The 16,219-nt window shown below is 42.7% G+C and overlaps 1 protein-coding gene across 1 annotated transcript; it reads left to right on the forward strand.

Moving 5' to 3' along the window:
* The first annotated feature begins 1,022 nt into the window (after positions 1–1,022).
* WBP2 (WW domain binding protein 2) lies at positions 1,023–14,756 on the forward strand. Its single transcript, XM_083598308.1, has 8 exons — positions 1,023–1,202; positions 4,678–4,786; positions 5,419–5,554; positions 7,948–8,040; positions 9,191–9,325; positions 9,829–9,948; positions 11,237–11,313; positions 12,227–14,756. The coding sequence occupies exons 1-8, from the start codon at positions 1,144–1,146 to the stop codon at positions 12,278–12,280; spliced, it is 783 nt and encodes a 260-aa protein (XP_083454434.1). The 5' UTR covers positions 1,023–1,143; the 3' UTR covers positions 12,281–14,756.
* Positions 14,757–16,219: the final 1,463 nt, after the last annotated feature.

Consider the following 16,219-nt stretch of genomic DNA (forward strand, 5'->3'; position numbering starts at 1 on the left):
ATAGTTAGATATCCCATAGGCTGTCCCCAGGACAGGTGAGGCTGCTGGTCCCTTATTTTCGAGGCTGCTGATCCCTTATTTTCGAGGCTGCTGATCCCTTATTTTCAAATCTGAAAGTTGACAGCTATGTTCCAGGCTAACCTCTAGATCAGTGCTTCTCAAACTATCTGATGCGGGCAAAAGACATTCCCCCACCCCACAAAATGTGCCAGGGTCAGTACCATATTTGGTCCTTGAAGCATCCCACCCAACCTGAGCTGTGAGTCACTGCAGACCAGCAGCTAACGGCTTGTGGACCAGCACCAGTTGGTGGACCACCACCTTGACTAGCAATGCTCTCGATGGCATTGAACTCCACTCCTATTAGATTTAACTGATGCAAGTCATGAGTCCCACGAGGGACACAAATGTCTCCCTCTCCCAGGGTTTCAGGTTTTACAACAATCTAGCATCAAACGAGCCATTTGCGCTGCACAGTTTGTAACTCCAACCATATCTGCAACAAGATTTCCCTTTTTTCCACAACCACGAGACCAGCATCAAGTCTTTTTTTATTCTTTTTTAAAAAATAAAATAAAATTATTAAAGATTTTCTTGGTTTACAAAAGTACATGCCTTCTCTCTCTCTTTTTTTGCGTAAGAAAGTTTTTTTTTATTCTTATTCTCAAACGGCGGCGGCAGCATAGTTGTCAACTTTCGGATTTGAAAATAAGGGATCAGCAGCATAGCTGTCAACTTTCGGAGTTGAAAATAAGGGATCAGCAGCCTCACCTGTCCCGGAGACAGTCTACGGGATATCTAACAATCTGGGATAGCAGCGGGAAACGGCGCTGAAATAAGGGGATTCCCGCAAAAAAAAAAAAGGGAAGGTTGACAGCTATGGGCGGCGGCGGCAGCAGCAGCAGCAGCAGCAGCAGCAGCAGCAGCAGCAGCCACCGCCGCCGTTCTCAGACGGTCCAGCGCCGAACTACATTTCCCATCATGCTCCATTTCCTCCCGCCCTCTTCCGGTCTCTGCGTTGCCGGGAGCGCGGCTACGCCGGAAGCCGTGAGCAGAGCCTGCGCAGCGCTTTCTTCACAACATCGTTCTGCGGAGGCCGGCGGGAGCGTGTGCATCAAGGGGTCCCTCAGCTGCTTGGCGGCCATGGCGCTGAACAGGAACCATTCCGAGGGGGGCGGCGTCATTGTCAATAACAGCGAAAGGTGAGCGGGTGCGGCGGCTGTGTGGAGGGCACTTGGCCGCTTCTGTTCCCTTACTGCGTTGTGTGTGTATATATATGTGTGTGTACAGTGGTACCTCGGGTTACATACTCTTCAGGTTACATACGCTTCAGGTTACAGACTCCGCTAACCCAGAAATAGTACCTCGGGTTAAGAACTTTGCTTCAAGATGAGAACAGAAATCGTGCTCCGGCGGCGCGGCAGCAGAAGGAGGCCCCATTAGCTAAAGTGGTGCTTCAGGTTAAGAACAGTTTCAGGTTAAGAACGGACCTCCGGAACAAATTAAGTACTTAACCTGAGGTACCGCTGTATATATATATGTATGCCGTGTATAGCGCTGCGTCTGATGGGGGTCGCCCCGCCCAGGGGCGGGGCAGCAAATGTTTACCTTCCCATTTCGCTCGGCCTTTCCGTCTTTTCTTCCTTTCTCTGGAAATATTAAAGCCCTGAATCCTGTTGGGGGATTCGGCCAACGGCACCTTTACTGCTGCTCTCTGGATTAACGGAAAAAGTTTGCAACTGTTTCCCCAACCCTTTGGACGAGTGGGGTGGGGGGAGGACTAATACATAAACTAGGGCAGCGAGGGGTCCTTGGGAAGCTCGCAAACCCGATGTGTTTTGTCTATGCACCAAAGCATACCTGCTAGTTGGAGGTCTGCTACAGTGCCTGAGTACTGAGCTTCCACCCTTGACACAAATCTATAAATCAATGGAGTCTAGGATGGTGTTTTGAAAGCATTTTTGCTCCCAGTGATTTGTGGTGACTATTTCTGTAAATTGGTTTAGGGGAACCTCTAGAAATTCTGTTGGACTTCAACTTCCATTGTCCCTGACTGGGACTGCTGGGAGTTGGGAGTCTTGTCAACGTTGGGAGGGCCGTAGCATCCTCATCCTTGCTGTCAATTAACCATGCGTTGTGTGAAATAATATTTCCTCTTGTCTATTTTGAACACGCCACAACTTAATCTCGCTGTCCTGAGCCTTTAGCATTTTGAAGGAAGGAGAGACAACACTTTCCCCCCTCTATTTTCACAAGTTCATTAATGTTCCTTCCGAGGTTTCGCAGTTGAGGGTTTGCAGTTGTTTCTCTCTAAGATTCAGGTTCCCTTCTAATTGGGATTGATTGCTAAACCACTCTGAGAATTGTAGCTGTGTGAGAGGAATAAAGGTCTCCTAACAACTTTCAGCAGCTTAACAAATTACAGTTCCCAGGATTTTTTGGAGGAAGTCAGGACTTTTTAAAGTGATGCAGTGCTTTAAATGCATAGTGCAAATGGGACCAATGAGTACTTGGTATCCACAGCCAGGTAGTAGATCCCGGATGCTGGAGGGCAGGAACGCGAGAATATGCAGTTTCATAATATTTGGTTGTTTAGAAAGTTGACATTACCTGTGAGTTCATGGGCATCTGGCAGAAGGAGCTACCCTCTACCACTCTCACGTTTTTGTTCTGCCCTTTTGTAATTAAGTGTCTTGGTTACTCCTCATATCGGATTTCACAACTTTGTCATGTCTGTAGATAAGATTTCACAGCCTTTGCTCATCTTCTCCAGGCGTGGAAGTAATTAATGCTGAGCTCTAATCTTCCACAGTAGGAAATTAAATTCCAAGGTTGCTGTTGCCTCTTGCTAGTACCAGTTTATGTAATGGGAATACTGCAGAAGGAGCAATCACATTTGGTGCTTCATACACTTCTGCTGTAGGAGTGAATCTATTCTTTAGAAACCCCGAGGTTTAAATTATTAAGGCATAGTATAAAGGGATTACAGCTACAAGTGAAACTAGCAACTGGAAGGCTTACAGATGCCATCTTTGTACTATACAGTATTGCAGATACATTTTCAAGGAGGTGTTTTCCCCTATCCTCTCCTCACTATTATTTTCCTTCCACCTCCTGCTGCTCCCTGTATTTGTAGCAAAATGCTGTGGGGCAGCAACTGCCTGGCACAGCACAAATATGGATGAAGAGCAGCACTGCACCCTGGAGATGGCAGCACACACACATGGGTATATCAACAATTTCCTCTGTGTATGTTTTTCTTCCTGAAACAGTTGGCAGAGTTTGTTGCAGGGTATATAAATGTGCTGCAGATGGTGGTGGCCAAAGACAATGGGGGGATGGAACAGGAGCATATTTGCAGGAGCTGGTGAGATGGTGAAAACTCACCTGCATAGAGCCCTATTATACGATTTATTAAGTGAACATTGCAGAGCAGTTTATACACCATCATCAGTTTCACAGGTTCCTACAATGTTAGAAAATGCTAATGAGAGTACCTCCCCTCTTTCAAACTATATAGTCACAGTGTTTCCTAACAGTCATGTAGATGAGTAGGGGTCCGGTGGAACCTGAAGTGATCTTTGTGTTCATATTGCATAAACTGGATACAGTGGTACCTCAGGTTAAGTACTTAATTCGTTCCAGAGGTCTGTTCTTAACCTGAAACTGTTCTTAACCTGAAGCATCACTTTAGCTAATGGGACCTCCTGCTGCTGCCATGCCGCCGGAGCACAATTTCTGTTCTCATCCTGAAGCAAAGTTCTTAACCCGAGGTACTATTTCTGGGTTAGCGGAGTCTGTAACCTGAAGCGTCTGTAACCTGAGGTACCACTGTACACTGAAATGGCTCATAAAATCACCACCACCACAAAAAGCCATGTGGAATTCCCACACTGTATGTAGGCCCTTCTTGATAAGATATTGCTTGTTGGGACATGTAAAATAAGGCATGAACAAAATGTTGCCATTGCAAGTTGAATAGTTCTGGCAGCGTCATGGCCCTGTTCAGGAGTTCAGCCTGATCACTGGAGAGCTAAATATGTATAGAATAATGGATGTGTGCTGGCTCTGCCTCCCACATTCTCTGCATGCCAGGTGCACCCCCCGCCCCGACTTTTTAGTGTAAAGGTTTGAATGCAGTTCAGCTGAATGCAGTTAGAAGCCTCTGTTAGATCAGGAATCCTGATTGTACAGGGTTCCTGATTGTGTGGAAGCTCTTAACCACATTCAGCTGAACATGGTTAGATGTCCCCTTCATATGGTTATTTTTGGGGTGGAAGGGGGGTACATCCGATGTGCTGAGTACATTGGCTGTGGGGCCAGTACATGTACCAACCAACGAGGGCTCCTGTGCACACTTAGCCCTCCTGTGTTCAATCTGAACAGCTGAATATGAGTCAAGGATACCGGCTTTGCTGTTGCTATGCCTCTTGTGCTAATTAAATTTTGTGTCAGTATTGTGTTCACTCCCCTATTTCTTTTTGTTCAACCCAACAGACAATCAGCATGTTTGTACATGTGTTTAGTAACATGGACACATTGCATATGGGTTTCACTTGGTGAATGAGGCTGGGTGATGATCTGAAATTTGTCAAACCCCACGTTATCTAACCTATAGAGAAATCATTACTAAAGAGTGAATCCGTGTACCAAACACCTCTTTTTGTGTGTGTATAGCATCTTGATGACCTACGATCACATTGAAATGACATTCCATGATATGGAACACATGCCGGATGCATTCAAAGGGACCAAGAAAGGCAGTGTCTTCATGACCCCATATCGAGTAAGTTGGCAAACATGTATTTGGTATGTAAAATTCTAATATGAAGAGTGAAGAATATAGAAACAGACCACTTGATTCTTCAGTGCTTGTTTTCCTCTGAAGCTCCATGATGAATTGATGTTTTGAATCCCAGCTAGCTATCTGAAATATCTTTACTTGTAAAGCCAAGCATATTGATGCAAAGAAGTAGGAGGGTTGTATGGAGAGGAGGAGATATGATGGTTATGATGATGGTGATAAATTCAATTTCTTATTTGCCCTTTTCCACATGGTCCCAGGGTGGGGAGGGTGAGTGGCTCCTGTTACTTAGAAGTACCGTGAGAGGTGGATTTTTCCAGGGCTACGCATGTTCACGTAATAAATCCATTAACCTTCTGGGGGGTGCTATGAAAGTTTCTGGAAAGAGGTGAGCAACAATGGCAGGTTATGTGTGTTTCTGAAATGCATTGCTGCATTGTAGTATCTGTTGAATGAATGGCTAGGCTATTGTTCTCATGAATACATGACCTGTGAAAGTCTTCATTTTGAAAGCCCACTTTAGTTTTTCAGATTTTAGCTTCTAACAGTAAGATGACTTTTTATTCTGATGCTAAATGTACCTTTTAAAGGAGATGTATTCTTTTTGCCTGCAGGTTATCTTTGTGTCTAAAGGAAAAGATGCAATGCAGTCTTTCATGATGCCCTTTTATTTGATGAAAGAATGTGAGATTAAACAACCAGTTTTTGGAGCAAATTACATCAAGGGGGAAGTGAAAGCAGAGGCAGGAGGTGGGTATCATACCAAAGCCATTGTGTTTGGTGATGCATTCAGTTTCTGACTTGAATTAGAAAGTGAAGAACTAGCAAAGAATTTGGATTCTTATGGACCACATGACAGCTTTATTACCAGCAACAAACTTCTCTGAAGAGTGTAAGAATTGCAGTGCTGGATCTTATGAAACAGCATTTATTCCAGCATTCATCTCCACCACTGGCCTGTCAGATGCTCCAGAATCTGATGATTCTGCACCAGTTTAAACATGGTGGTTTATATTTTTAGCTATGGATTTTTCTAAATCTGTTTTAAAAACTTTGTGTGCTTGGGGAGCCACTACAGTATCTTCTGCTAGTAAAATCCTTAAGAGTAGTCATGCTTTGTGTCAAAAGATACTGAATATGCATGCATCCTGAACCTTCTGTTAGCCCAGTGCGTTTTATTGGAGGACCCCAAGTTGCAGTGTTAAGAGAGTGGATAATTGTATAGGAGCACCCCCTCCCTTCGGCCTTCAGAACTTCCTGTAAAGAATTCACTGAACCCACACATTTCTTCCTGTCCTGTTCTCGCCATTCTTTATCCTAGTCCTTGCCAAAAATATTAGTTCTATGAAAAACCAAATATTGCATTTCTAGAAGTACATGCCTTTTGACCAAACTGCGGGAGGCAGTGGAAGGCAGAAATGCCTGGCGTGCTCTGGTCCATGGGGTCACGAAGAGTCGTACACGACTAAACCACTAAACAACAACAACAACAACAGAAGTACATGCCAGAACTGCAGTATTGATTATTTTAATCTGTCCAGTTAGGTCTTTAGAGAGAGTTGGGCTTACCTTTGCAGAAATGGTTTCTAACTTTACTTGCAAGCAGTTGAGCTCAACTAGGTATGTCGGAAAAATTCAAAATTCAGTGTGTCAAAACTCTTTTTTGGTACCAAAACTGTAAGGAAAATTTTGTCCCATTCCTTCTCTACCTTTGTACTTCTAATGAAGCAGGATGTCACAGGAAAAAATGAGCTCATGCTCCACTTTGCAGATAATAAAACTAAATCAGCCAAATTATTTTATCTATTTAGCATCCTTAAATGGCTCACAATGAACAGCAGTCCAGGTCCCAGAGGATTTAAGAAAGACAATTGAGCTATAACTTTATCTTGGCTGTAGCCTTATCTCTTTTGCCTATGTAACTCTATTTCTTCATTTCAAACCTCAAACTTAATTCACTAAAAAGCAATTGAGCAGCATTTGCTTCTGTACAGCATGAGAGAGGCTTTTGACAAAAGTTAGATTAGCAATCTTCCATCCTACTCTGACTTCTGTCATTCTTATAATGTATTAAAAGGCGGCAATTCTAAAGACACTTCCCCAGAATAGTTCCCTTTCATGAATATATTGCCCCCACACATACTTGTGCCTCAAGTTTAATAGACACTTAGTCACATGTAGTGTATTGTCAGCAGTGGCCTGGATGATATACGCTGTTTGTTTCTAAAATGGGAAGTTCTGTTATCATTAATTTTATTTCTTTAAACCAAGGGATCTTTTGTGAGCCTTATGATATACTTCCCATTTAATTTCTTGTCAAATGATTATAATTCCAGACTGATCTGTGGCTAGCTAGTGAGGGGAGTTGTAGAGTCTTTTTAGCAAATTGAATTTGCCCTTGCTGACTCAGAATAAATCTAATCTTGTTGATATTTAAGGTTGGCAGACAGAATTTTGTTGTCCTTTGTTGTCCTTTAACCACATTCTAAGGGATGTGTTTCAAATTCATGTACCTTTCAGTCTTTTGACTCCACTCAGCTTGCAACCTTCTTAAGGACCTAAGACAAGATAAAAGCCAAGTTACGTTTTGCATCCAGAAAATTGCAACTCTACTTTTATGATAAATTACATAAATCAGAGATGGGTGGTTTTTGCTTTTAAACCATTTTTATTACCAGCAAATTTCCAGCTTGATAAAAACAAATATTACAAGTCATTCTTTCATATACAAAAGAATATCAACTCTTCACATCAGAGAAGTGCATTACTTTGTCTCAAGGCAAATTAAAGAGAAACAAATCTTCATGTTTGGATACTGAATAACACTTGCTTTATAGAACAGCCTGATAACAGATAAAGTGGTACCTCTAGTTGCGAACGGGATCCGCTCCGGAGGCCTGTTCACAATCTGAAAAGAACGCAACTCGCGTCTGCGCACGCGCGGGTCACGATTTGCCGCTTCTGTGCATGCGCGTGATATCATTTTGCACATACGCGAGTGGCAAAACCCGGAAGTAACCTGTTCCGGTACTTCCAGGTCGCCGCGGGACGCAACCTGAAAATGCTCAACCTGAAGCAAACGTAACATGAGGTATGACTGTACTCCCATTCCATTCTTACAGTTTATTTTACCTTTTCCCTAGGAGGTTGGGAAGGATCCACAACTTTCAAAATGACGTTCTCCGCAGGAGGTGCCATTGAATTTGGACAGCGTATGCTGCAAGTAGCATCTCAAGGTACTCACTGTTTTTTGGTAAAAGAAGCCAGTTCCGCTAAATATAATCTGAATATATTTTGCTGAAAAGAAGGAGTGTGTGTGTGTGTTGGAGAGAAAGGCAGAGAGAGAGAGAAGAGAGAAATTAAAATATAGCTGAGTGATTTAAGTTATTTGAGAAATTCTAAGGGTTTGGGGTAAAATTGAACTTTGACAGTACTTTGATTGAGTGGCTTGCTATGAAAGCTCCTCCTACTAGGAGAGAAAATAACAGCTGTTGTAGCTACAGAATCAGTAAAGTAAAAGCCATAGTGAAATAGAGGACGAGATGGTTGGACAGTGTTCTCGAAGCTACCAACATGAGTTTGACCTAATTGTGGGAGGCAGTGGAAGACAGGAGTGCCTGGCGTGCTCTGGTCCATGGGGTCACGAAGAGTCGGACACGACTAAACAACAACAAAGTTGCAGCTTTTCATTGACCCTATTTGCAAAAAACAAAACCACTCTTGGTATTCAGCATCTCAAAGACACTCCATTATGTGTGGCACTAGGCAGGTACAATAGATGCTTTCACACCTGACCTAGCCCTTCAAACAGGATTTCTCTCCTCTACCCTAGCTCATTGCCATTAATGACCTGTTGTTCCTTATACCCGCTGATTATCAAAGGACAGTCCAAAGTCCTTCCAACTCCCTAATATGCATTGCTGCCTTTTTCCTCAACATCTTTTTCAGTCAGCCGCTCCTGCTGCTTCCCAATTCTTCCAAATGGCTGATAGTTATGGGAGCTGGGTCTCCTTCCATGTCTCCTTCCTTGGCTTATTTGCTCAGTAAAGCATTTCTTCTTGTCATCTTTCCCTCCATCCCCACCTGAGGGGTGCATGAACACTAGGCATCAGGCCAGACAATTTACATTGCTGAATATTTCCTCTTTTCCTACTGCACCAGACTCCTCATGCCAACTGTACAGCGCGTGCTCTGAACTCATTAAGATTTCCTGGTGGTGGTGTAAGATACGACAAGCCGTATATTTTATTCCTCTCACCCACTGCAGATTTCTTAACATTATAGTAGTGAGTTTCAAATTTGTTGAAGTTGGTGCCCTATGGTGTTTTTGGCTGATGTGTTTTTGAAACGGACACTGATCATAATTTCCTTTCCTTTGTTTTGCAGCCTCAAGGGGTGAGGTCCCCAATGGAGCCTATGGTTACTCATACATGCCGAATGGGGGCTATACCTTCCCACCACTTGCTGCCAATGGGATATACCCTACTCCCTCTGGGTATCCATATCCTCCACCACCTCCGGGTGAGTATTGAAAGTGGGAGAGGGAAAATCTAGTTAAATTATGATTTTTAAAAAATTGAAAATGAGAGAAAATAATAGAGCTCATTTGCTTTGTCGTGATTTCTGGCTGCTCCCTTGTTAAATGTGGGCCACTTTTGTTTTGCTTGAAAGCACTTACTTTTAATAACTACAGAGTTCCCACAGAAAACTCAGCCTATTCCTAGTACTTTCCATAATGATGAGTGTCTTCAGATGCCATGAGGTAGTTATCATGGCATAAGGTAGTCATCATGCTGTGAAGTAACTTTGAACTTGGCATTTTATCTGCCATAACTTGCCAGGCACAATACAGAAAAATGGTTTGCTGGTGACAGGGTTGAATCTGACATGCTCTTCCTCTAAGATTCCCTGTTTTTAATAATATAGACATTGTTTTAAAATATATTGTATCAGCCAGAAGGTATATGGTTTAGTGATGCATTACAAAACTCTCTCTGCAAACACTTTATTCTTCCTTGGAGCAGAATTGTATCCTGGTCCCCCAATGGATGAAGCCATGGGATACATGCAGCTTCCTCCCCCTCCCTATCCAGGGCCCATGGAACCGCCAGTCAGTGGTCCAGACCTTCCTTCGACTCCAGCAGGTAAGAGAGGTGCCAGGATGGCTGCATCACATATCCTCTGAACAGTGACATATCTGTAAAGGGCCTTCAAGCCTGGATTCAGCAGGATTCACTAGACTTTAAAGCAGCCGGAATAATGTTTATTTAGCTTCTCCTTGCAAACTTCCTAAAAGGGGGGGGTTGTGTTTTGGAGAGCAAAACTTTAAAGGGCATCTTTCTAAAAATGGTACAGTTGAGGTTTCATGTTAAACATCATGTTCTAACTCCAGAGCTAGCACAGTCTGTTTACAAAGAAATGATTGTTTCCTCGCTGCCAACTTAGCAAATGCAATTAATGCAATAAGGGAAAATAGAGGTTTACTTCTACATTTTGGGTCATCAGGAAAGGGATAAAAACACAGCAGCTGCTCCATCAGACAAGCCAGGCAAGGATTGAACTTTGTTTACCATAGCAACGACATAGAATAACATGGATATAATAACAGCACTAGCTTTGCTTATTTGGTGTCACTGTGTAATACAGATTAAACAAGAACTATACACAGAGAGAGAAGGTTTTGTAGGAATTTTTGAGGGCTAAAAAAGATGCAGATCTGTGTCACCACTGAAGAGTTGCAAAATGGCAGAGAGCGCTTAGTTTACAGTGACAGGTGGGAGGCAGTTACTTAAACCTTTTATTTCCCACTGTGTTCATCCCTGTAATCCCCCTTTCTCCCTCCTCCTCCACCAACACTTCCATCTCCTGTCAAATGCTTCAGAATCCAGGCTGGGAAACAAGGTTGTTGGGGGAAGAATTTAGCATTGCACTTCTGGCCTGCCACTCCTCTACTTCAAATTCCACCCTTCTTCTGCCACTTTGCAGCTGTTTGGCAATGATTCAACTTTCCAAACTGGAATCTGTCGCAGATTTCTCGTTTGGCTCTTAGGACAGAACTCCTGTTATACAATCACAGATCTTGCAGCAGATTCTTACAGTGGGTCTGAGTTTGATGCTTGGCGATCGGTAATTTACCAAAAAAAAAAAAGCAGTTTACAAAAAGAACCAAACAATAAGATGATAAGTTAGAGCAGTTAAAAACAAATATTTAAAACATCAACAAATAAAAATCAATGAATGGCAAACTAAAAACAGATTAAACAAGCACCAGCATTCTATATAGATGGCTAGGCTTATCTAAACAAAAAATGTATTTATCAGGCACTGAAAAGAGGAAGTGAAGGTGCCTGACGTCAGTAGGCAGGGAGCCTCACCTGAGATGCTGCAATTGCAAATGCTGATCCTACCTAACCCATGATGTTTTTCTTCCAGCTGAAGCGAAGGCTGCAGAAGCTGCTGCAAGTGCTTATTACAACCCAGGCAACCCACACAACGTCTACATGCCAATGGTATGCTTTGCACCTTGCCCTGCATGTCATTGCAGTCTTAGAAAGGAAGGGAAGATTGGGCACAAAGTATTCCATCTTGCTCTTGGCATCTCTTCCAGCCATATTGTACTGTTAGTAAATAAGACAAATTAATGTGGGTGCAGCAGTCAAAGAGCAGGAGAGGGTGAGGGATGCATTGAGGATTTTGTGAAATAGATCCTGGTGGCAAAAAAAGAGCAGGACTTGTTTCCCACCGTAGGGCAGCCTTCTCTGATGTGGTTCCCTCCAGCAGTTTTGGACGACAACTCGCATCACCCTTGACCAATAACTATTAATCCTGGCTGGGGCTGATACAGTACTCCAGCATCACCTGGAAGGTGCTAGGTTGGCAAAGGTTCTTTAGTTCAATACAAGAAATGTCCGTGTAAATTCAAGAAGACATTTCATATATTCTCATAGCTCATTAATCACTTGAATAGTACTCTTGATGCAAAAAGCACTTTGCAGTCTTCATAGCACTCCTTAGTGAATTTATTGTAGAGCAGAGGTTGTTTTGGAGTTTGCAAGCTTAACAATATGTATTTACCTCAGGACTGGGAAACTTGGGGGGGCCACGTGCCAGTGGTGAATGGAGCTACAGCCAAAAGCGAGTACCAGGGGAGAGACAGATTGATGTTGCCAGAAGTCTGACCTGATTGCTTACAGGGGGCTCCCCACTCTTCCTTCTTTTGTGCAGTCTGTTTCAGCTCCACCCCCTGCATCCTAATAAAATTTGGCCACATACAGCCCTCAGGCCACAGGTTCACCAACCTTGATTTACATATTTGAGTGCTCTGAAGTAGTAAATTGAATTGCTCCTTCACGGTTGGCATTGTTTACGAGGTAATGAACTGAAGTTAATTCACACAATCTCTCTCCCTTTCTCTCATTTTAGGACCAGCCTCCTCCTCCTCCTTACTTTCCTCCAGAGGACAAGAAAACCCAGTAAACAGCCACCATACACTGCTTCATTTTTGCCACTTGGCTAAATGTTGATTAGGGATATGACAATGGTAAGGACCATTTAACCTCCCTCTCGTACACGTAACTCCCACAAACAGCAGTGGTAGATACGTGCGGCATTAGAAAAGAAATCTAACATTTTCCTGGATTGTTACATATAGAACTAAAAATATATTGTTTTCTTTTGTATGGTTCTTTCTCCATGCTGATGATATAATGGAGAAAGAGTTTTGTTCTTCCTCTCCCATCCCATCTTTCAACTGTCCTGGAGAATGTTCCTTCCTGAACAAAGACCACTTAAACCGAAAACTTAACCAACAGCTATTGAATTAGATAGGTGTTGACACTCTGACTGTGTTGACCAGCTCTTTCGTGGTGATGCTTCGGAAGAAAATCAACTTTGTGATCTACTAGACAATCCTTAGTTGCATGAACCCCCGCTATGTTGCGACCAAGGAAGTGCACTGATCTCTTGACAAGATCATCTGGTTCTATTTGGACACTGGACTCTTCTGCCATTTCTTCCGCAAGATGCATGTATGGTGGAATGTATGCATCGTCTTTTAATTTTGAACATTCCTGTTGAGTCACTTATACATCTTGGTCCTTTTCTTTTATACAACAACAAAACATTGGCTGCAAAGTTCTGGCAGTAAAACATCATACCTCTATGGTAAACTTGGTAATTTATTTGACCATGCGGTTTGATCAGTTACCTAAACACTAATACCATCTTAGCAGCTGAAAGCATTTCTAGGGAAGAAGATGGCTCGTATTTTGATCTATTTATTTAATTAGTTTTGTTTGATTTTATTTATTTGTTTTTTATCCCTAGCATTCTGAGCATGCTATAATCTGAGGCAAAGCAATTCCCCTTTGGTTGCTTATGCTCAAAATCCATTAATTCAACTCAAAGAGGTAGAGAAAGATCACCTTCTGGACTGGGGATAACTTAGATGATGTCTAAACTAACAGAAGGGGAAATAAGAAAAGCCTCTTGGAGTTTTCTGCATCTTCTGTTTCCTCTCTGAGGCAGAATATTAGCAATTGGTTTTGAATAGCAGTAGCCCTTTGATGCACGGAGCATAGCAGACTCCCAAAGATCTCAGAAACCCATTTACTGGAATATTTGGAATTTGGTATATACTGACCCAGCATGCATGTGTTACCAGAAATCTGTTTCATTAGCATCACTTGTGACTTACACCAGAATAAGACCAGAATCTGATTTGTACAAAAATCTTCCCTCTTTCCCTGTAATCTGTGACGCAGAGGAAGTGCTTCAAACCATGGCTCTCTCAAATGCTAACTAACTGAGCCCATGCAGAAAACCTGGGGCATCTGTTCACAATTGCTTTGATCCTGGGTATCCGGCAGTGTTTGAGACCACCCTAGTTAACTCCAGCTTTGTGCACATTGCGACACTGTTCCACTTAGCAAGGGATGCCAACTGCTTCCTGTTGTCGTTGCTGCAGAGATGTCCCAAGGAAAAACACAGGTAGTATCTGTGGCCAAAATTATGGCAAAGTAGGATGGCTTAACTGCATGCCTCTGCAGTGCTTGATTTGTGCTCCCCTGACTTAGCTGTCTGTTTCGTTTTGAATAACATTCCTGACCTTGTGGTTTATGCCAGGGGGTGGAAGTGCAAACTTGTTTGGTCTTTAAAATCTCCCTATTTGCATTTATTGCAGTTACCGCACTGTGCTGCAAAATTGAGTGACAGCCAAGTGGATGAGAATCTTGAGTTTCTGCAGGAATCAAATTTAGTTTGTGTGCTTTTTTGAATAGTGGGAAAGGTGTTTCCTGCAGGAGCTCAAAAAACACCCTGTACTAATGAAGCTTGCTGAGATACTAGGTGTGTGATGCCCCAGATAGGCAAAGCCCATTTCTGGAGTCCTTAGTTTGAATTTTCAAATGCTTTCTAGCTGACAAGTGATGTTAATGCGTGTGCACGCCCCCCTTCCCATCTAATGCACTGACTTTTTTCTAGAATTGGTATTTAAACTGCAGTGATGTAAAGAAATGATTATTTAAAGAATTGTATTTTGGGGAAGTTCTATCGATACCTTATGGATGTGAAGTGGGTCTTCTGAATGCAAGGCTGACTTTTGATTTGCTCAAGACTGTGAAGTAAAGATAACTTACAACAACTCTCTGTGGCTCATTGTGACTGCATATTTGGGTGGGCAGCTGTTTTGCTGTGGTGAAATCGCCTTCACAGGCTTTCAGATGGAAGAGTCATTTTACAAATAAAGCCTGGGTTGCTTGTGCAGGGTGATTCTCTTTCTGTGTCTTCCACTGATTTCTGTCACAACTGAAACGGAGTTAGTTAATTCCATCAGACCTTGTTTAAATAAATTGCATGGTTTTAGATATTCTTGCAGAAGCCAGCTAAAAAAGAATTTGCATAAATGTATTCACAACTCAAGTGGAACACAATAAAGTGTATCATTTTTTCTGGATTTGCTTAACTGTTTCACTGGGTGTTTTTTAACTTGGACTGTCAACAAACCTTCTACCATAGAGATACCGAGCACTCCCAAGTTCATTCCCCTGTCAAAGTCTCTCAGCACACAGAGTGCTCTTCTCCCTGAACACTCCAGTTCTGAATCAGATGGTTCTTGTGCCCTTATGTGTGTTTACTTCACTCCTCCACCAGAAGATTGATGCAAGCCACAACAGAGGTTCAAAGGAACAGATGAGGTGAGGTGGAGAGGAATGGCAGAAGAGGGAGTGGTGGATCAAAATGGACCCTGAAGTTGCCACCTTCCTCACTCTCCAAACTTTTCTGTGAAATGTTTTATTACATTTGTAACCTGCCGTTCATACAAGATGTGGAGAGACTACACCTTACAAGAAGTATGGTGCTGCTGTTTTCAGTGGCAAGTCCCCCAAATAGACACACATAATGTGTCCAGTGTCATTGTACTATGTGCTTTCCCCCACCAGTGCTCTGTGTCGCTGGCTGGTATGGGTAGGGAAATTCACAAAAAAAGGATGGTGGGGCATGGGCAGGTTTTAGTACATGCTACAGAGGGGAAACACTCCTGACTGCTTCAAATTATACAACAGCCACCCCATGGGAGTTGTCGGTAACACTTTCACGTGGCAACTCTGTGGTGGCGGTTATGAAATGACCTTCAAGTTCCCTTCAGAGGAAGGCAAGAGTTCCTGTTAATCACTCATGAAAAAAGGCATATTTTGGCCCATGAAGCTCTTGCATGAAAAAAATCTAGAGTAGAATCTCTAGCACACCTTTTGCTCCTCCTGGTAGGAGGCACCTTGTGGGACTCCAATATCCAGAAATGAAGGCGACTTGCAACCTACCATATTAGTGCTGGTGACTTCAGACTGTTTCTCCCTGAAGCAAGTTCAAGGAATCCATGAAGTCTGCTCTCACCTCTCATCACCTTCGCCCTCAGGTAGATGGAGTAAGCAGTGCCACACCTGAAGAGATGGACACCCGCTTGATACTGCATTCATTTGTTGAAACAGTTTTTATGCCATTAACCACAATTGTCTCTAAGCAAATTACAAGGGTACAATACAAAAAGTAAAAATCGGAAGTATAAAATCAAGCTTCACTTAAAATGCCTGATGCAATAAAGAAATGTTCAGCAGGAGCTAGAAATTCAGTAGGGCAGGGTCCTGTCTGATTTCAGCTAGAAAGGAATTCTATAAAATTGGGCTTGCAACACTAAACACACAGTGCCTGGTGGGTAAGGCTACTAACAGTGACTGGCCCAAAGACCTCTGTGATCAGGGAGGGATATAAAGAGTTAATGCAATGATGGCATTGGTGGCAATGTCTGTTTCTGGGGGTCTATTGTTCAATAATAAGTGACTGGAAGATGACATAGTCGTCTCAGTGATAATGAAAAATTATCAAATTTGATAATTTGCACAATTCTGGAACTGTTATTTA

The sequence above is a fragment of the Podarcis filfolensis genome (genome assembly GCF_964270895.1).
Source record: "Podarcis filfolensis genome assembly, chromosome: 2".
Taxonomy (NCBI): Eukaryota; Metazoa; Chordata; class Lepidosauria; order Squamata; family Lacertidae; genus Podarcis; species Podarcis filfolensis.